At 34.7% G+C, this 21714-nt stretch overlaps 1 protein-coding gene across 26 annotated transcripts in view; it reads left to right on the plus strand.

Moving 5' to 3' along the window:
* The first annotated feature begins 220 nt into the window (after window positions 1-220).
* FIP1L1 (factor interacting with PAPOLA and CPSF1) overlaps window positions 221-21714 on the plus strand; it is a 62325-nt gene continuing 40831 nt past the window's right edge. For 3 of the 26 annotated variants that reach the window (XM_033105563.1, XM_033105566.1, XM_033105580.1), the window contains exons 1-9: window positions 223-530; window positions 1685-1729; window positions 1833-1872; window positions 5555-5612; window positions 6721-6824; window positions 9425-9489; window positions 10051-10158; window positions 10557-10687; window positions 18242-18351. In XM_033105563.1, coding sequence (XP_032961454.1) covers window positions 446-530; window positions 1685-1729; window positions 1833-1872; window positions 5555-5612; window positions 6721-6824; window positions 9425-9489; window positions 10051-10158; window positions 10557-10687; window positions 18242-18351 — 746 coding nt within the window. In that variant the 5' untranslated portion in view covers window positions 223-445. Of the gene's footprint in view, window positions 531-1684; window positions 1730-1832; window positions 1873-5554; window positions 5613-6720; window positions 6825-9424; window positions 9490-10050; window positions 10159-10556; window positions 10688-10978; window positions 11048-18241; window positions 18352-21714 lie in introns of all 26 variants that reach the window. The other 23 variants (XM_033105571.1, XM_033105585.1, XM_033105583.1 and 20 more) reach the window with 16 other exon arrangements.

Below are 21714 nucleotides of genomic sequence, written 5' to 3' on the forward strand. Positions count from 1 at the left end.
GTTGAGAAAATAAAGCATCAAGGGCAGAAGGGAACAATGGAGTACTCACAGGGAAAGGCAATATGGGTTATTAGAAAACGGCTGGGGGAGGGAAACCCTAGTTTACCAGGGAGAAATCAACGCTAAAAAGGCTAAGCGGGATTCCATAGGGGCGGGGCCAACTACGGTGCGCACGCGCAAAGAGGCCCAGCTGGCCGCCTCTGCGGAAGCGAATTCACCTAAAGACCTCGCGCCGCTCGTCTGCTGCTGCGCGTGCGCAGGCGGGTCAATATCGGAGACTTCTTTGCCGCCTCCGGCGCTGTGGCCGCCTCCAGTGGATTGGAGTTTTAGCCTTTCTTTGGTCGCCGGCGGGTTCGTGCCCCTCTCGCACCGTCGGGCAGCGAGGCTGGGGAAGGGGTTGGAGGGGTCTGTTGACCGCCGCCTTTAAGTTGTGCTCGGGGCGGCCATGTCGGCCGGCGAGGTCGAGCGCCTAGTGTCGGAGCTGAGCGGCGGGACCGGAGGGGATGAGGAGGAAGAGTGGCTCTATGGCGGTACGGAACTTCCTGTCCTTTCTCTCTCTCCTGGGTTCTCTCAGGCCTCCCCTCCTGGCCCACAAACGGTCGGCGTCCCAGGCCTCTCACGCTGCCGTCTGGGGCCTCTCGTCCGGCCTAAGTCAGGCGGAGCGCGGTGTGCGCGTCTCCCCGCCCCCTCGGCCTCCTCTCGCCCTGCGAAGGGCTCCCAACACTCACCCGAATCGTGGCGGCGGGGATCCGACCGGGGTCGCGGGGCCAGGCCTCCAGTCTCTCCCGCCTCCCCGCCGGGGCTTCTCGGCCGCCTCGCCTTCGCGCTCTTTCCTCTTGTTTTTTATATCGATTGAGTAGTGTCGCTGTGTCTCTTCTTACCCCTTGGCTGTAGGATGCCCTTCCTGTCGCTTTTTTCAGAAACAATCATTCTGTAATAATAGCTAAATAAAGTCGATGCCATAAAACTAACGTCTTGTTTCTTGATGGTCAGTTTGTATGGAATGCACCTGCAAGGGTACCTCCTTGTCTGAAAGTCGTGCTTTAAAAATAATTAATTAAAAGAGAGAGAAAGAGATGGAATACATTATGGCCCATAAAGAGAACCCCGAATGTCTCCTGTATTAAGGTGAAGTTTTTCTTATTTAAGAGATTGCTCTTTAAACCACACTATAGAAGTACCATGTGTCCCTTAGGTTTATAGTTTTCACTGTCATCTCGTGTTTCTTTTCTCGAAATAAATTTAGTGCATCTTGTACTTTTTGAAAGGGACTTTTTTAGACATCTGTTTAATTTTTATTAAGCCATAGTCCCTTCTTGCCTGTTAATCGATATTAGATTTGAAAGTTAATATTTGTTCCTCGTCTAAAATGTATATTCTTGATTGTCTTTAGAATAGTGTAGTGAAAAACGTTTGGCCACTATGCGGCTAGCTCCTTGATGATGTGACTGACAAACTTGGATTTTCATCAACCTGTAAAATAAGTATCTTTAGTGGAAAGATTTAGCATTAGGAATACTTTAGAATGTAAATGTATAGGGTTTCTTTTACAAAGATCTAGAAGTCTTGAATACCTGTTAAGTTTATTTTTATAGAAGTCAAGTCTGATTTTATTTTTATTTTTCATGAAAGACATATCTTGTTAAGTCATTATAAGGTGATCTAACTTTGGATGTGCTTATAGGCCCATGGGACGTGCATGTGCACAGTGATTTGGCAAAGGACCTAGGTTAGTGCTTGTGATGATCACTTCAGATTTTCATAATACTGGTTTCTTTAAGAGTAGTTTGTTTGTTAATTGTATTTATTTATTTATGTATTCTTTTTGGTAGATGAAAATGAAGTTGAAAGGCCAGAAGAAGAGAATGCCAGGTTAGTGAAATTTCTTGTTGATACTTAACACAGGTTGTATGAAACAGTGATTCTAGCAACACATTACCATAATTATTTCATTACAATCATTGGTTTGGTTTGATTACAGCGTTTTGAATATAGGTTGGAAGACAATGAATCCTTTGCAGTTTATTCCTATTGCAGGACCTATTCTTAAACCAGTCTGTTTATTTGCTAGTAGCATAGGGGACGAAGTTTTTGAAGTAGGGGTTTAAATACTTTTCACTATTAAGTAAGTTTTTACCCTTAAGTGAGCTCAACAGTGGAGTATGCAGTATAACCGTTAGGATACCAAAAAAAATTTTTAAGTTAAAATTTTTGAAAGTAATCTCTTACTACTTTCACAATTTATTAATATTTCTGATGGTATAATGTACTTTGGTTGTAATTTCAATGTTTTGTATTTATTTAAATTCAAACTGGAATTAATGATTCCCTTCATTAGATTACTAGAAAGGTATGAATATTGTTTACAAAACATGTACAGGGAACCAGAAACTTATTCTAAATTTCAAAACAAATCACACATACAAGTCCATGGATATGCTAACATTGCTCTGACCAGATTCTTTAGTGTGGCATAATGGGGAAGAGGTGGTTAAAAAAACAGCTTTTAAAGAATATTTGGGTTTAAAATATTTGGCTGTAATAAAAAAGACAGTAAAAGGTGTTGGTGACGATATGGAAAAATTGGAACCCTCATACACTGATGGTGGGATTGTAAAATGGTGCAGCTGTTTTGGCAAAAATCTGGCAGTTTCTTAAAAGATTAAACAGAGAGTTACCATATGATCCAGGAATTCCACTCCTAGATAAATACCTTAAGAGAAATGAAAACAGACCCACACAAAAACTTGTACAGTCCTCACTTCATTGATAGGTTCTGCGATTTTAAGTGAAACTACCTAAAAGGAGACCAATTTTACCACTGATAATAAGCCAGTTATGTTCCTACAGCATCTCATCAACATAACAAAAGTATGTTGAACGAAAGGATGTTATTTGAGCACCTGCTGTACATGAATGCTCATAGCAGCATTATTCATAATAGCCAAAAAGTAGAAATAACTTGTGTCCATCAAATAATGAAGGGATAGATAAAGCGTGACATATTTATACAGTGGAATATTATTTGGCAGTAAAAAGGAATGAAGTACTCGTGTATTACAGCATGGGTGAACCTTGAAAACATGCCAAGTGGAAGAAGCCAGTCACAAAGGACTACATATTATATGATTCTGTATTAAATGGACAGAATAGGTAAATCCATGAAAGAAGATAGTCTTTGCCAGGACTGGGTACAGGGCAAAATGGGGAGTGAATATTAATACGTACAAGGTTTCTTTTTGGGGTGATGAAAATGTTCTGGAATTAGTTGTGATGGTTGCACTATTTTGTAAACATACTAACAACCCTTGAGATGTACACTTCAGATGAGTGGATTGTGTGACATATGAATTATATCTCAAAGCTGTTACTTAAAAAACAAGTGAAGGGAAGGAAGAATTGAGAAGTGAAAAATAGGTATTTACCTAATACTTTAGTAGAGTATTCTTCCTCACTTAAAAATATCTCCTATATTGGAAGACATTTTTTTAACTGATTGCTATATTGTCTGATTTTATCATTTTGTTTTGAAATTTATTCAGTCCAGTTTCTAATGCTAATCTCAACCCCAAAGTGAAGATTTTTGTAATTTATAGTTATGAAATTAATGAATAGTTCTTCAGGCCCTGTTTTTCAGTTGGTCAAGAAATTAATTGATAACAAGGTATAATTGAAGCGTATTTTTTGATTGAACATTCTTTAATTTTAACTCCTCAATATACAGCTTGATTAAATTTACTAGACAGACGCCATCTACCTTCCCTGAGTATCACTGTCAAAATGTCTATATTCCTATTAAAACTTTATTTGGAAAGCTATTAAATTTATTTCATCCTATGGAAAACTTCTACCCTTAAAATAATATTTTTCTAGGAATAGTTTATAATGCCACCATGTTTTTAGCATTTTAATGGTGATAGAGAATTAAACTTTTAAAAGTCTATTGGGGAAAAGAGCTTCACCACACCTGTATTCTCGTATCCAGCTTGGTGCATCATTGCATTGCCCTGAGTCCTTGCTATTCAAATTTTCCCCAACTTTTTTGTAACTGGTTCATTGTTAAAACCTCTGTTCTTCTTAACCACTGGCGTTATATTGTCTCCAATTCTCTCATATTTTATCCGTCTGTTTTGGCTAACCATACTGTTTTGTGACATGAAAACCAAGCTGAACTTGTTTCTGGCCACCTAGAAGCTTATTTAAGCTGGAGGTAAAATGTACGGAAGAAATATACTGTATATTTGTTGTCTTGGGTCAAGCAGTAGAATAATGAAAATTTAACAGATAGCAGTTTTTATCCTTCATTTTACTTTACTTGGAGGTTGTATTATAAAATATCACTGTAGAAATTAAATTGATTTATATAAAAAAAGCTTAATAGAAAGTGAATGAGAAGATCTTTGAACATCTGGACTTTTTTTTTTTTAAAGAAATGCTACTAAATAATTGTTAGTTGCTTTGTAGTTTTGTTTCCTTATCTATAAAATGAGGCTAATGGTTAATTCCTATTATGGAAATTATAATTATTAAAAATGTAAGAAATCAATTACACTGTAGTACTAGAAGTTTTATTTGATGGTTAATTGCCATATACTTGAATATGACATATGAGGGTAAGTGTTATATATTTTGTTATAATTTTATACTGGCAAATTCAGGTATTAACTGGCCTTAAAAGTAATTTGGTTTTTAATGAATCAAAATTAGGTCTGGAGATGCCATTAGTATCAAATTGGAAGTTAGTCTTAAATGAAGATAAACTATTTTTATCTTAAATTTTATTTTTTATGCAACAAAAAACATACATCTAATAACATTGATGAAACAGAAAGCCAGAAAGAAGCATGTATGTTAACTGAATATTAAAATAATTAACGTGATTATACCACAAATCTGAAAAGAGGAAACTATTACATAGTTGGCAATTACAGTGGTACCTGGCGTATGATGAATGTTTAATAAAGATTTAGGAACAAGACAAACAAATGAAGAAACAAAAACTCATAGACACAGACAAGTTTGTTTAGTGGTTACCAGAGGGTAGGGTGGGAGGGGGGTGGTCGATAAGGGTAAAAGGGATCAAATACATGGCGATGGAAGGAGAACTGACTCTGGGTGGCGCACACACAATGTGATATATATGGACGGTGTATTACAGAATTGTACACCTGAAATCTATGTAACTTTACTAACAACTGTCACCCCAATAAACTTAAAAAAATAAAAGGATTTAGGATAAGTAAAATTATGTGTGATATATATTTTAAAATGTAAAATAACTCAAATTATACCTAACCATCAAATTGCAAATTTGACATCATTAACAAATTTTGAGGCAATTCCATTCTGTTTCTAATGTTGAATACATGTTGTATGCAAAGGCATTGGGAATAGTGAAATTTAATAGGTAGTTTTCACTATCCATTTTTTTTACCATCTAGTGGAGACAGTCATTTTAGGAAACTATCAGGCATAGCTTAAAAATGCCAGCATACTCGATCTGTACTTCTGAAAAGTAATTCTAGGCATGTGTATTTATTTTTGTTGTTTTTAGTGCTAATCCTCCATCTGGAATTGAAGAAGAAACTGCTGAAAACGGCGTACCTAAACCGGTAACATAAGGCTTTGAAACCTAGTTACTTGTTTGAAATTTTTATCAAGTTTTGCATTCACTTAGGAAGAAAGCCAAACTTTAGTATGACTTTGAATATCGTGCCAGATTAGGCCCCCTCTTATATCTCTTACCTCATCTGGTGCCATCAAAAGTATAACAATAAATAAGTAGTGGGAAGAGATTTCAGATGAAATAGGATATGTGCAAAGGCTTGGTGTTTCATTCAAGGAACTTAATGGTGGTAAATCACCTAAATAGATCATAGTGAGCCTGATCTTAAAAGCAAACATCTGAGTCCTGAAACCCAATTTTATTGTCATAGTTTTAAAAAAATATATATAAGTAACAGTATCTGACCTTATGCCTGTTAAAAGTGATGCTTTTGGGTGGGGGTTTAAAAGTATCATTAGTTCTATGACTATTTTAACATTCTAATCCTGTTAAAAAAAAAAAGAAAAGAAATTGGTATTCTGCGAGTTTGAATTTGTATGTAAAAAATATTTTGCCTAGGTGGTTGACTTGTTATTTACTATTACTGGTATGTGACTAAGTACATGATAGCCTTTTATAGCCAGAACAAAACCTTTGTAAATAGCCCTACTTTTTACTCCTAGACCCAAAGTATTCCCTCAACTATTTGCATGCAGGGCCTCTTGTAGGTGTTAATGAATTCCAGGAATGCTCCTTCAACTATCTGGTGCTTTTTAACGATGACACTGACTCTTTAAAATTAGTTGTTTTCCTCTTAACTGCATATTCTTTTTACCAAGAATTTCTCAAATAATTATTTTTTACAATTTCATCTTCTGGATATCTTACTAAATTGCCTTAGGTCCTTTTGGCAAGAGGAACAGTTAGAAAAAAAACACGAGGTGTTATTTACAAAAGGTGATGGTAAAAAAGGTTTTATTTCACATTCTTATCCCTTTTTATCATGTAAAACATCAAAGTTATAAATGAGTTGAAATAAGTACTATGAGCTCGTAACTTTTTTTTCCTGTAAAACTGTAGCTTAAACACAAAATGGTTACTTCTTCAATTACTCATATTAGATGTTGCAATAGGTTATTATTGAATGTATCTTGTCATTGTTTATGTTGGTATAGAAAGTGACCGAGACTGAAGATGACAGTGATAGTGACAGTGATGATGATGAGGATGATGTTCATGTCACTATAGGAGACATTAAAACAGGAGCGCCTCAGTATGGGTAAGTCATCTTTAAGTAACAATTGTGTGACTAAATCAGAAGTAGTGGGCCTGTACCAAACCATTAGTGGTTGATTCCATTATTTAAAAATTTTTCCATTTTACCATGATATGAAAGAACTCTAAAATTTCACCATTAGTTGGTAAAAGATAGATCGTAAAAGTTGTCATTCACAAGAAAAACAAATATTTGTAATTATATGGGGCGGTCTGTGTTAACTGAACTTATTGTAATCACTTTGCAATTAAACATATCAAATCGTTATGTTACACTTCTAGAAGTATTACAGTGTTACATGTCAGTTACATCTCATGATAACAAGGGAGTTCACCATTTGTTTCCGAAAGATAATTAGGTGAAATTACATGGAAGCAGTAGTTTTTTGATTCCTAAAATTAGTCTTTATAAATTAATTGAATACGACAATTTCTTTAGTTAAAATTAGAAAACCTTAAATTGCTGTTTGCATCTGTATTTTTATTCGATTTTATTATCCAAACCTTAGTTTAGGTTTTTTAATTTTTTGTCCAATAAAAACAATGTCAAAAGTATTTCTTTTTACTCTTCATAGTATCTTTTACAAGTTGTTAATTATCATGCAGACTTTTTAGGCCAATATGTTGTCTCATGTTTTATAGTGGGTAAAACTGAAACAAGTGAATGGACTGTCATTGACTTACTGAGCACATCAAGAATCTTGCAGAAATATTGGAAGGGAATGTATTAAAGATGGTGATTTTGTAACAGTGTTAGAATAAGAGTATTTTGTTCTGTGTTTTTCAGATTGGATATATAATGTACTTGGGTGTAGGGAACATAAAATAAGCTTTTTATTTATTAGTTGTATAATATATAGTTCATTAAGCAGTCTTATCTGGAATCAACTAATATAGACATAAGTACTTTTGAATGTTTTATTTCTTCAGTAGAGCCATTTTTTCAAAAGTTAATTATTTTAGGAAGCTTAAATGTAATTTAGTTAATTGTCATAGTCAGTTTTGCAGTCATAATAATGACTGCCTGTGTGATTTTAAAACCCTAGCAACTTTTTAGGGAGCAGAGTTGAGAGACTAAATTAATCATGTTAGGGGTAGATAACTCTTGATGTTCTCATCCCACTTAGAGTAAGTAAGTAGTGTTGGGATTATAATATAATGTTAGTAGGCCTTTATGCTAATAGGCTTTTACCATCTGCCTTATGCGAAAGGAACACCTTAATATAACGCTATAACAGTCATTGCATATTTAGTAAATACTAGTATAAAATTATTTGTATTTGCAAATATAGACAATTAAAACAAATGGTGATTTATTAATACGACCAGTTTTTTGGTAGGAATTGCATGCAACTATTATATGCACATAGACTCCCATAGTAATTTATCTGAACTTTATTTCTTATAGCAATTTCTAGTTTCATAAATCTACCCCGTTTCCCTGAAAATAAGACGTGGCCGGACCGAGTCTTATACTAATTTTTGCTCCAAAAGACGCATTAGAGCTGATTGTTTGGCTACGTCTTATTTTGGGGGAAACATGGTAGTTATGTTTGTACATGTTTATCACATTTAGACTCTAAATTCCTTAAGAGTAGAAACCATGGTTTATGAATTTTCCTATTCCTTATATTGCCCTACATATAGTAAATATTCAGTAAATGTTTATTGACTAAATAGGCTGCATGTTCAAAACAATTGTGTTTGTGTTTTCCTAAATACTTGATTATGAAAATTTTCAAATATTCAAAAAAGTTGAAGGAATTGATGTGTGAACACCCAGTTACCTATTACCGAGGTTATACAATTTACATTCTTCTGTGTTTGCTTTATCCATTCATGCACATTTACTCATTCATCAATCCATCTTTTTTAAATGTATTTTTAATGCATTTCAAAGTAAGTTACAGGTCTTTCTGAATCTTATTTGACCTTGATATCTCTGGGTACAGTCCTTGAAAACTGAAAGAAAGCCAGTGAGAAAATAAAATTTGGTGAATATTTACTTTGTGCACAAGCACATTTAAAGAGCAAATTGTGTTTAATAAACAATACTAACTTGGTTTATGGTTAGCTGTTAGAAAGGACACAAACAGTATTTTTTAAGTAATAACTTCTGTTGTTCATTTTGTGGACAGAAGTACTCCATGGGTATTTGAAAGAGGATTGATTTATCAACCATATCAAATGCAAGAAGGATTAAAAGGGAGTCACTAGATTTGAAACAAGGTGGAGAAATTTCATTTCTTGCAGGATTGCTGTATATGTTGAATAACTAGGAGGCGAAGAAATGAAGACAGCATATAACTATTCTTCCCTTCCGAGCCAAATTTTCTGTGAAGTGTGTTATAGTGGGATATTAAGTTAGTGGCAGGTAGGTTTTTGAAATGGAAAACAAACCAGACTTTTAAAAAATACTTGTTTTTAACTTTCATTGAGTAAGTGATAGACTTTTAAAATTAGTTTACAATATTTTCTAAAATGTGTGAGCCAGTGTCAGTCTATCCAATTACTATGTGGGTGTATAATTTATTTGTACACACTGAATATATTGCTGGTTTTATTTATTTTAAGTTCCTCAGAATACTTTTTATTTGTTTTTAGGAGTTACGGTACAGCCCCTGTAAATCTTAACATTAAGACAGGAGGAAGAGTTTATGGAACTACAGGTAAAATTTTTATTTGCTGCTGCATCAATAGGAAAAAATAAGGCATGTATCTGAATAGGTCATAAATTGATTGTAATAACTATTACAGCTCAATTAAAAATACCAGTTTTGACCGTGTATCATAGAGATGGGCAAACTTTTTTTCTGTAAGGGCTAGATGATAAATATTTTAGGCTTGGTGGGCCACATAAGGTTCCTGTCATGGTTTGTTTTTGTTTTTTACTTTGTTTTACAACCCATTAAAATGGTAAAAACCTTTCTTAGCTCACACACAGACTGTACAAAAATAGTGATTTGAAACATGAAGGTTTGCAACTTCTACTAGTTAAGGAATTCTTTATTATAAATAATTTCCTAATTTCTATCCATTTTATAGCTACACCATGAAGTTTGACCTCACGTTTATTTATAGTAAACATTACTCTATTGCTTTGTTTGGAACTTTTGCCATATTTAGTGCTAGCAACAGTATAAAGGTGTCGGTGTGCTCTGTTTATCTGTGGTATCTCTTAGCTTCTTGCTAACATAGCTCCTTCACTATTTTGTAATTTTATAAAACAGGAACCAAAGTCAAAGGGGTAGACCTTGATGCACCTGGAAGCATTAATGGAGTTCCACTCTTGGAGGTAGATTTGGATTCTTTTGAAGATAAACCATGGCGTAAACCTGGTAAGATTATTGTGGATTCTATCAGTTTCAAAAGATTTTTAGTATAAAGCAGTCATTAGAAAAGTGTTTTTTGGTATCAATTTAGAATATTATTTTTGTGTGTCATTTTTGTAGTCTTAAATATATGAGAGTAATAATGACCTGTTCTCTTAAATCTTGCTGGTGACCTAGCACTATATAAAAGTAGGCCTGCATATTGTTTTTATTATGATGCATTTCTAAAGGAAATAATTTTGATAAAAAATTTTTATATTTCTGTTGTTTTATGGTGGTAATTGGGAGAACTGGTAAAATTAGAAGGGGTGATAAGACTAATAGAACTCTATATTTTATAGTTTATATGCTGCATAAAAATAGAATTGAAATATTTGTACACTAAAAGTGTGTTTTATCTTTAGGTGCTGATCTTTCTGATTATTTTAATTATGGGTTTAATGAAGATACGTGGAAAGCTTACTGTGAAAAACAAAAGAGGATACGAATGGGACTTGAAGTTATACCAGTTACCTCTACTACAAATAAAATTACGGTAATTAGTAAATGTTCCAAAATAACCCAGTCTTTTCTACTGTCCCAATTTTACTACCCAAATAAATCACTTTTTCCCTGTAAAGGAGATTAAACGTTGTATGATAGTTTAAATATTCCATTTTTTTTACCATGTTTGTTTTTTTTCCCTTCCCTTTCAGAGTTTCATATTAATGATTTTCTGATGTTCTTAGTTTCAAGTCACAGACTAGCCACAGCTAGTTTGTCTTTATATGGCCTATCAATTAAAAATTATGTGGTATCTTAATGGGGAATATGTTATTTAACTTAGGCCGAAGACTGTACTATGGAAGTTACACCAGGTGCAGAGATCCAAGATGGCAGATTCAATCTTTTTAAGGTGAATTTTAGTAACTTATCCTTGGTTGCTCTCATTTTTTGTTCTTGAGTCTGCTCCCATACCACTACTCAAGGAATGAGATTAAAGTGGAAATAGCTACCTTTTTTTTCCAAACCTTCAGCTTCCTGGTGACTTACAAATTTGCTGATTATTGTTTTATCTCCACTTTTGCGAGCATGTGAATTTATAGCCTATTATACTAACAAATGCCAAGTTAAACTATTCTTGCTATATGTTGTGATTTTATTTTTGAGTCAGAGTATATGTTTGTTTGTAGGATATAAAAGTTCATGCCAACAGGCTAAGCTCTCACTGTACGTCATGCTATAATCTTTATCAGAATTGGAGACTTAGTTTTCCTAATTGTCTTTTTAAAGATGGTAAGGAAGATGGCTTATTACCGTGTGTTTCCCCGAAAATAAGACCTAGCTGGACCATCAGCTCTAATGCATCTTTTGGAGCAAAAATTAATATACGACCCAGTATTATATTATTATATTATAAAGACCCGGTCTTATATTACATTGTATTTTATAAGACCTGGTCTTAAAATAAAACCTGGTCTTATATTAATTTTTTCTCCAAAAGATGCATTAGAGCTGATGGTCCGGCTCGGTCTTACTTTCGGGGAAACACGGTATCTGTATGACACTGGCATTATTGATGTAGTTTAAGACATCTCAAGAACCTTAGGCATTCTTTGAGTCCCTAAGAAAAACTCAACAAAATAGGAGAAAGCCATTGATTTTTTTAAATTAATATTGAAAAGGAGTAGGTTTAATGAGGGACTTGCAGGTTGATACTACCACTTGGGTATCATGTCTGACCTCGGGCTTCTCCTTTCCCTGTGATCAGAGATCCAGTCCAAAGAATAATGTTATGTTTTCGTACTTCTGCAGTACACAGCAACCTACAAACTCTTCTCGAAACCTTATTGTGTATTCTTTCTTTACCTTAATTCTTGATTCTTGTATTGAATGACACGGGGTGAAAACTGGAGTGCCTTTTAGATCTGTTTGTATGCTCAAGGAACTTTCGTGGTCAGGAGCTTTCCTGTGTCCCTTTTGGGTCTGCAGCCCTGTCCACCAAAATACTGCCTTATGCGATGCATGTGCTATATCTGCAGATGTGGCCGCTCTGCTGGACACAGTTCTGTGTAGAGAATTTAATTTTAATTTACATCCTACTTTAGGTGAGTATTTGGTTCTTGTTCTGCTGTAACTATTTTGAAAGTGTGTGATGATGTCTATCCTATTTTAAATGGTTACCAGGTTCTTTTTGGTGGTATCGACTTATTTAGGCATTGAGTATATTGTTATACATGATTATAATGAATAGATTAAAAAGTTGTCTTGATGAGGAAATAGTTCATTTGCAGTGGTGCTTTGTATCTTTGTCTAAGGAAAATTTCCTTTGTAAACTTCCAGTTTCTGTATACTTTGTTTTTTTGCAGTAGGCTTCTAAAACTAAAAAATACAAAGAAACTTCTAGGGGCTGGTTGCTTATTGAATGTAGCCATTGTGAATGAGTTTTGTTTTTGTTTTTCTGTTTTTTTAAATACACATACTATCTATTGAAAAATTGTTTTTGAAGTTTCTTTTGATTGTATAGGAGAAGGTCATTGTTCCATTCTGATTTATTTGACTGAATGAATAAAGACTTGAATTTGATGGGTGAAGTCTAGTGGCTTTTCTTGCCTTGATAATGTGGTTAAATGTTAGTCATCTGTTAGAAGTAAATAGGGTGTATATTTTAATGTGTGCGGCTCACATTTTTTCTTTACATATATAGTGGTCTGTCGGTATATTTAATTGATAATGCTCAAAATCTGCAGCTAATGCTGTGTGGGAACACTTGGTATTTTTAGGTTGCAATTTGATTTACATTGAATTTCAGAAAAGTTTCTGTCACCTTAAATTTAAGAAATACCCTTGTTCAGATTTCTGTGGTACTTAGAAGTATTAGTTGTGTCTCATTACCTATTCTGCAACTCTTAGTACAAAAAAATTATAAAGATGTAATTGGTACCCCAAATATGCAGAGGTAAATTTCTTAGGTATGAAGTGCCAAAATGAATGTTTTAAGACAAAATGCTGTAGAAGTTGGAGAAATGACAGTTAATTAGAAATTACTTTGGGATTATAAATTACATTGGGCGATATATATAGGTTCTTTCTATTTCTGTGTTTTTTAGTCTAAAGTGGGCTGCAATAGTGGAGAAACATATACATTTTAATCAGTCTTGAGAGTGTGGAGAAGAGAAGAAAAATTATTGTAGATTGAGGAAATGGCTTGGGCGAAGAAACAATGTTTTAATTGAGTGAAATTAATTAGAGGATTATTTAAGAAATTATCCTTATTGGGTCAGAGTTCTTTTTGGAAAAGAGTAGACAGTAATGTCTTTGTAGGGTGTGGTTCAATTCTAGAAAGCCTAGAAACGGAGTATGAGTTGGAGCAGTTAACTGCCTATATCTGAGCAGGAGAATGACTTATAAGTTAACACTGTTCTGGCCACAGCATGTGGTATGGTTGGATACAGAAAGTGCAAGCCGTTACCCACTTATCCACCATTTGAACTAGAGTTACTAGGATTGGTGAGAAAGATCTGAGCACCTCCAGTGTGCTCAGCACTGTGTTAGGTGCTGTAGTAAGACAGGAGTTCATGATCTGAGTGACGTACTTATGAACTAACCCCAATATATTGTGACAGGTTATGTTGGTGGTATTGACAAAACGCAGTACAGAGTTTGAAGAAAGAGTGGGTTATCCTGTATTGTAGAGTCTAGAAGGATTCAAATGGGAGGTAATAATTGAAAGATGGGTTTTTATTAGTAGGAGAGGGAGGTATAGAACATTGTTGTCGGAGAGCAATATGAGTGAAACCAGACAGCATGAAAAGAGAGTGGGGTGGATGAGAAATATGATTGGGGAGAAGCCTGAAATGATAGAAATGGGGCCATAATGATAAAGAACTTAAACTAGCCTGCAGACATTTGTGTAGGCAATAGGAAGCCATTTGAAAGTTTTTGAGTAGGAGAATAGCATCAGCACATCCTGGTTTTTAGAGAAAGAACTCGCACCAGGGTATGCTAATGTAAGAGGGAGAAAAGGGAGACAGATGGGTAAGGCACAGTAGTAGTGCTGTAGGAATGAAATGAAAAAGGACGGGAACTTACGCTGCTGAATGGTCAGAGGAACAGACTTAATCGTAATTTACATACTTTTCATATCTACTGCAAAGATACTTTTTTCATCCTTAGTCAGATGAGAGAGAGAGATAAGCAACCCATCCGCCTCTTTAAAATAACTTTTTTTACTTTTCATTAAGTAAATTTTCAAATATAGTAACAAGCAGGTAGACTAGTACAAGTGAACCTCCATGTATTTATTGTAGTGCCTCGATGATTACCAGCATTTTGACATTCTTTAAGTCTTGTATACGCTTCAATATAAATAGGATTTTGGTTTTCGGTTTTTTTTTTTTTTGCTTTTTTTTTTTTTTAGTGAAATGAAAGGAGATGAAGCTTAATAGGCATAAAAATAAAGTCAGTCATATGGGTCCAAAAATAATTGTGTAATTACATAATTTGGTGTGAGGGGCAAAAGAGGAGTGATTAGTGGAAATGGGTAACATGTATGTGTAAGAAAAAATTGACCACAACCTTCTCTTAAATGTTTTTATGTCTTTATATGCACACACATGTGCACATATGCATAGATAATTTTTCCCCTCCGTGGAACTTTGTTGTTTTTGTCTTCTGACTTTTTCTCAAATATTGATCCTTGCTATTCACTCATGAGAGAATGGGCCACCAGAAAGGTGATTGGAAATTCTATGCATAAGAATAGAACTTGCTGACTATCGGCTTTGCCGTAGGGCTAAGCTTTTTTACAGTCCCTGATATCAGTATCTTTAGGTTGTTTTTAACTTTTTCTTTTTTCTTTTTTGTGGTAATCTGATTTTTCAGAGAAGACATTTCAGTATCCTACCCAGAGGATTTATACTTGGCTGATTAAAATGTTGTCAATTCTTGAACCTTTTGGGATCCTACCATGAAAATCAATTGTCTTTGCTTTCTCACTGCTGATTTAGGATTCAGATTTCTTTGGTCTGCCCTGTCAGTCACTATTTTTTCATGTTTAAATTTTGTTGCTTCCCCAATTTTTTTTGTTCTTGTGGGTTGAAACAAAATTGTTATAATTTATGTGGTATTCTACTTTTACTTTTTTCACCTTAACATGTAATAAATGTTGGGTTGGAGAAGAAAAAATGGAAAAGCTAAACAAGAAAGAAAGAGGGATGGGATAATAGATGAAAGAAAAGTAAGAAAAGATATTAGGAAGACAACATACATTTTAAAACATGTAAAAATTGCTTGTGTGTCCTAAAAATTTCCTTTTCTTCTTAATTTCTTCATAATATGTTCATTATATTAAACAATTCTGAAAATCCTCACCATTTTAGCATCCCTCCTAATTAACTTTCATTATCGTCATCTACTTGTTTGTTTTCAGATGTTGTACTCAGGATTACACTCAAAATTTATTTAATCAGAACACGGACTATTTTTTTCACATGATCTAACATTTTAAGAAATGACTGTAGGACACCATGATTAATTTTCCAAAAACAAATTCATGTTAGATCTTACATATCCAAACAAAAGTTGAATGAAGTCTGTAACCTTGAGACACTACATATTTACCCAAATTCTGCTACCACTGTACCAAAACTTATTTTGTGAAATTTCCTTCAGCTGCCCTTCATAGCATTATTTATAAAAATTTAACATTATCAACAAAACAATATCTAAAAAGAAATTTGATAAGTAAATTGTTTTAGAAGATTCTGTTACAGTGGCAGCAAACAGCCAATAAGCATACAGCAATAAATAACTAGATAATGATACTGAGAAATACAAAATGATAATTTGATAGAGATTGGAAAAGATCAGAGAAAGCCATTCCGAGGAGACATTTAAACAACACTTGAATGATTAGAAAGAGGTAGCCATGAGAAGCTCTGCAGAGAAAATATTCCAAGCAGGAGGAACATCTAGTGCAAAAGCCCTCATAAAAGAGGAACTTACGTGTTAAAAAGAACAAGAACAAAGGCCATTGTGACTGGGCATAGTAAAGATAAGTTGGGGAGGCGTAGAGGAAAACAAGATTGGAGAGGTATGCAGTGCCCATACCACGTAAATCCTTGTAGGCCATTATAAGAAGTTTAGCTTTTATTCTGTGTGCATTGGGAATCTTTAGAGAATTTTGAGCAGGGAAGAGACATGAGTTGATGTACACTTTTATAAGACTGCTTTGGCTGTGTACACAGAATGGATTTTAGGAAGGTGAGATCAAAGCAGAAAGACAATTTAGTAGAACAGTTGAGATGTGGAGTGGATTTGTCCTGGGTCTTAGGAGTGGACATGATGATAAGTGTTTGAGTTAGGTATATATTGCAAAGGTGAAGTTGACATTGTATGTCCATATGTATTGGATAATTGCTAGGATGTTTTTTCTTGAGCAACTTTGTAAAGGATAGTACCATTTACTTTTGTGGGAAAGACTTAGGATCAGATTGGGGGATATTGGGAAATCAGTAGGTTTGTTTTGGCCGTGGTAAGTTTGAGATGCTTGTTACACATATAAGAAGTTGGATATCTATTACTGGGAACTAGGGGAACAGTTGAGACCATAGTGTCAACTCTGAGTATTCCTGACATCCCCAGGAGGAGTCATGCATTTCTTTTTCTGTGTTCTCATATTATCTTTTATCCCATAGATAATTTTTTCATAGCACTCATTCTGTTGCTCTGGTTGGTTGTGTGTCTTCCTTTATCTTTTCCCATGGTTTGGGATTTTTTGTATTTCTCTGTGTAGTCTCAGCTTCTGGTACATAATTGATATTTAGTAAATGTTTGATGAGTGAATCATGTTTTATTTCCCCACATTCTGTCAATTTTACCTGTCAAGTGTATCAAATTCATTTCTTTCTATCCTCATTGTCTTGATAGTGATCCTCATGGTTCCTCATTAGGATCAGTGCCTTTTAAACGGATTTCTTTTTATTTAATCAATGGCGCCCTTTATTTAAAAAAAAGTCAATATTAAACCTTAATTATATGGAGGCACCAATTAGGGATTGGGTTTGGCAGTATTAATAAAAGAGTTCTGACTATACTGGCTCAAATATATAACTAAGGGTTTGTTTTTCTCATATAATGATTATTTGAGAGGTAGGTGGCTTCTGGAGTTGAATCAGTTGTTTGAGTATTTCAGAGTAAAGGTATCTGAGATTCTCTTGGCCATTGCCTCATGGGGAAGGAGATTGATGCTAAATTTAGTTTGAACAGTAGAATTTAAATACAGCATAAAATATGGTATAATGTTTTTCAAGTGTAGGGCAACTTGAACTTTGTTTAAATTTAATAAATTATTGGCAGTTTTAAGATAGGAAGGTGAGTATAAAAGCAAAAGCACATAAAGAAGATATTTCGCCAGTCTAAAGGAGTGTAACTGGATCATACTCAAATGATCTGATAGGAGCAGAAAGGATGGACAAACCTGGGAGAAATTATGGAATAAGTAGATAACTAGTTTGAAGGTGAATATAAATAGGGAGAAGAGGTATTAAGGAGACAGATGACTGACTTGAAGCTTGCTGGTACACAGAACTGGCAGGATGGTGGTACTCTTGCTGGTGGGAAAACGGGAGAAATGGTATGGAAGTGCAGGAGTTGATTATTGCTTGTGTTATAGCAAATCACAGTCTGAATAGAAATGATCAGAGTGGCTGAAATGGTCACTGGTGGTTTTCTTAGATAAGGGTAGTGAGTGTAGAGATGATTCTTCAAGGCCTTTCTTGAACTCTGAAACATGGAGACATAACCAGGTATTTTGGACTTATTTGTGATGATCTGAGGAAAATGTCCTACAGAGTTAGACTTTATTGGACTTTCAAGTGACATTAATAGGAACTTTTACTAGTTGGGAACACTTTCACTTTGATCCTATAACCCATCTTTGGTGGTGTTCACCAATGCGCTTCTAAAATAGGTTAATTTCATTAAATATTCAGCAATGAAACATTCTTCCTGTTTAATTTCAAATCATATGTTACAGATTTTAACATCTTCAGTGTATTATGTTTGTGTGTTCCGTAAATTAAACGAGCTAATAACCCTTTTTTTTAAGGTACAGCAGGGAAGAACTGGAAATTCGGAGAAAGAAACAACGCTTCCATCTACAAAAGCTGAGTTTACTTCTCCTCCTTCTTTGTTCAAGACTGGACTCCCACCAAGCAGGTTAGTTAGACAATTGTAACTCAATTTGTTGAAGGCTTTGGTATTTTTGCCTTGTATTAGTGCTGTATGAAGTATAAAAGCTCTGAATGAGCTACCAAAAAACTGGAACATTCTACTTTGTTTCAGTACAAAATGAATTATTTGTGGAAAAACTTGTCTAGGTGCTGTTCCATCTAAAAAAATCTGGGTAAGCGTGTTACATGATTACATGTGTGTATAGAAACAACAATTCTACATTTAGGAGAAGAGGTGACAACGTGGTCTTGCTGTTTTCTGTGCTTATTATTCTTAGATAAAGAATTATTGGACTTCCTTAAATGTAGATCTATTGGCCTAAATGTGTTTTATTGATCTTAGTAAAAGAGATTCTAGAAATTTCAGCCTGGAAAATCTTTCATATTCCAACCATTTTCTTTTCTTTGGTTTGTTGTATTAATACCTAACGTTGAGTTCCACCAGGTAGCAGTTAAAAGAAGCAAATCTGCTGGCAAATGTCCTCTTAACTTAAACATGACAAATGGCTAACCTGTTACCAGGAAAATAGTAAAGGGTAAGATGAGACTAGGGAAGTTTGATGTCAGCAGTTTAATCTTAAACTGCTGACTTAAATCAGCAGTTGACTTAAATCAGTTATTTCTCTGAGCCTGAAATAAGTCAGTAACCCAACTATTATTAGTTCTTAGCCAGATCATTTACCTTTTGTAGTACTTATATTTATTTTATACAGTTTCTGATTTTATTATTCTGCAATTTTGAATTGCTATTAGAGATTATATTTCATAATATTTGAATACAGGAAGAGACCTTATAGGATCATGTAGTTTAGCTCTAAAATAGAGATTCTTGAAATATTCAGTCAAAGTTAAATGTTACAGAGCTACTGGATTTTTGACTGTCTCTTCTCAACAATTACTAGTCATGGACATTTCTAAATATCATTATTTAAACTAAATGCAGTTTCATAAAATATTTGGCTAAGAAGTTATGATAGCTGAGGAATATTGATCCTTTTAATGTCTACTGTTCTTTTTATTTGTTTTCATATTTTAAGAGAAGTCAACTTTCATTCATTGAGTGTACAGAGTAAATTGGTGTTCTGCAGTGTAGAGTGGTGTTAAGAGCTTGGACTCTAGAACCAGACTTCAAATTCTGACTGTTACTTACTAGCTGTGTGTCCTTGGGCAAATCCTCTAACGTTGTCCTTTGATTTCCTGATCCATAAAACATAGTAATTATACTTCCCTCACAGGATAGTCATGTATATTAAATGAATTAATTTATGTAAAGTGTTTAGAACATTTGTACATACATACCGTGTTTTCCCGAAAATAAGACCTAACTGGACAATCAGTTCTAACGTGTCTTTTGGAGCAAAAATTAATAAGACGGGATCTTATAGTAAAATAAGACTGGGTTTTATATTAATATTTGCTGCAAAAGATGCACAAGAGCTGATTGTCCGGCTAGGTCTTATTTTTGGGGAAACATAATAGTAAATAAATACTCTGTGGATGTTTGCTATTGTCATAATTAAACTATTTAAAAATCAGTAGCAATTTTTATGTACTTCGCATATTTCCTCCCCCCTTTTTTTTATTTTTATCTTGGGCCAGATTATGTAGAGCATTGTGCCAATATATAAGGGCTTTGACTTTCCTATAGGAAAAGTCATTGGGGAGTTGCCATCAAATTTTGAGCACAGGAATGAAACAATCTGCTTTAGGTTTTTAAAGTCTCAATTTAACAGCTTTATTAAGATCAGATTACAAAGTATTAAGGACAGAAACTGGGAGGCCAGTAACGTAGGAGGTTGTAACAAATATCTAGGCAGGAGATATGGTAACTTGGACCAAGGTGGTAATAGTGCAAATGGTGAGAAGTAGTCAGATAATGGATACATTTCAAACGATGTAAACGATCTTGTACATGTCTTATTATATATGAGATGTAAAAGACTATAGGAGGAGTGATTTTTTGCAAGGAGAAAACCAATAATTCAGTTTAGGACATAATAAAATTGAGATGCCTATTAGACACGCACATTGAAAATTTCCGTAGGAAGTGGATATGTTCATCTGGAGTAGAGATGAACAGTATGGGCTGGAGATCTAAATTTGGGCGTGATCAGTGTTTAAATAGTGTGAAATGAAACTGAATTAGATTGTGAGAGGTGAGTATTGATAGAGAAGTGGTAAGAATACAGAGCCTTGGGGCACTCCTTGCAGGTCAGAAAAATAAGGATGAGCCAGTTGAGAGGAGACCAGTAGAGAAGAATGACTAGTGAAGTTGGAGGAAAACCCAATGTGTATCTTGAAAAGGATGCATTTTGAAGTGGAAGGAGTGATTAACCATCAAATACTACTGATCAAGAAAAAGAATATTGAGAATGACTTTTGGATTTTAAAATCCAAAGGTCACTGGTGATCCTGACCAGAACCATATTCAGGGGTATACGGTGAAGATTAAAAAAAAAGACTTTCTGGATTCATTAGAACATGGGAAGAGAGGAATTAAAATGACAAAATATGGACAATTTTTTGAGGATTTTTTTCCTTCTCTTTGGTGGGGGGCAGAGAAATGGTACAGTATTTGGAGGAAAATGTGGGGTCAGAAGAATGCTTTTTTTCAAAATGAAAGAAATTACAGCGTGTTTGTATACTTAGAAAAATGAGTTACTAGCGGGGAAATTGATGATGCAAGAAGTGAGAAAGACAGAGCAGTGTCCATAAGTACAGAAGGCATGGGATACAATATGCAAGTGGAGGGGGTTTATCCTTAAGACGACGAAGCGTGGACAATTCACTCATAGTAACAGGAGGGAAAGCAGAATATGGTGAAGGTAGGCGGGTAGACAATGGTGATGGGAACAACTACAAATTCCCTTCTTACTGCTTCACTTTTTCCCAGCAGCATAGGATGCAGGCTTATCTATTGGGAGTAAGGATAGTGGGAATGGAGTATTGAATGAGAAGAGAGGAGAAGGTCTGAAAATAGTCATTTGGAGGTGAATAGCCTAGTGGAAAATTGTTAGGCAGTACCTGAAGGGAAATGTGGAGTTAAGAGTGCTTTTTTTCAAAGATGGGAGAAAGTATAACATTTTGTATGTTGATGGAAGTGACTTAGTAAAGTGAAAAATTGATGACACAGGGAGAGAGACTGAATACATTTCCAGCTGTTTTTGAGGTTAATGGCCGTGGGTTTAGGATAAATCACCTTGCTTGGGTGTGTTTCTCTTGCCCTTATCAGTATTCATGTGTTCATGAAGAGTAACTAGAGTTGGATTTAACGGGGGCTGAGCTTGGCAAATATGACAGAGGGATAGAGGGGCAAGGAAGGTGAGTGATTATAATGATGGATCATGGA

This window comes from Rhinolophus ferrumequinum, chromosome 5, assembly GCF_004115265.2.
Source record: "Rhinolophus ferrumequinum isolate MPI-CBG mRhiFer1 chromosome 5, mRhiFer1_v1.p, whole genome shotgun sequence".
Lineage (NCBI taxonomy): Eukaryota > Metazoa > Chordata > Mammalia > Chiroptera > Rhinolophidae > Rhinolophus > Rhinolophus ferrumequinum.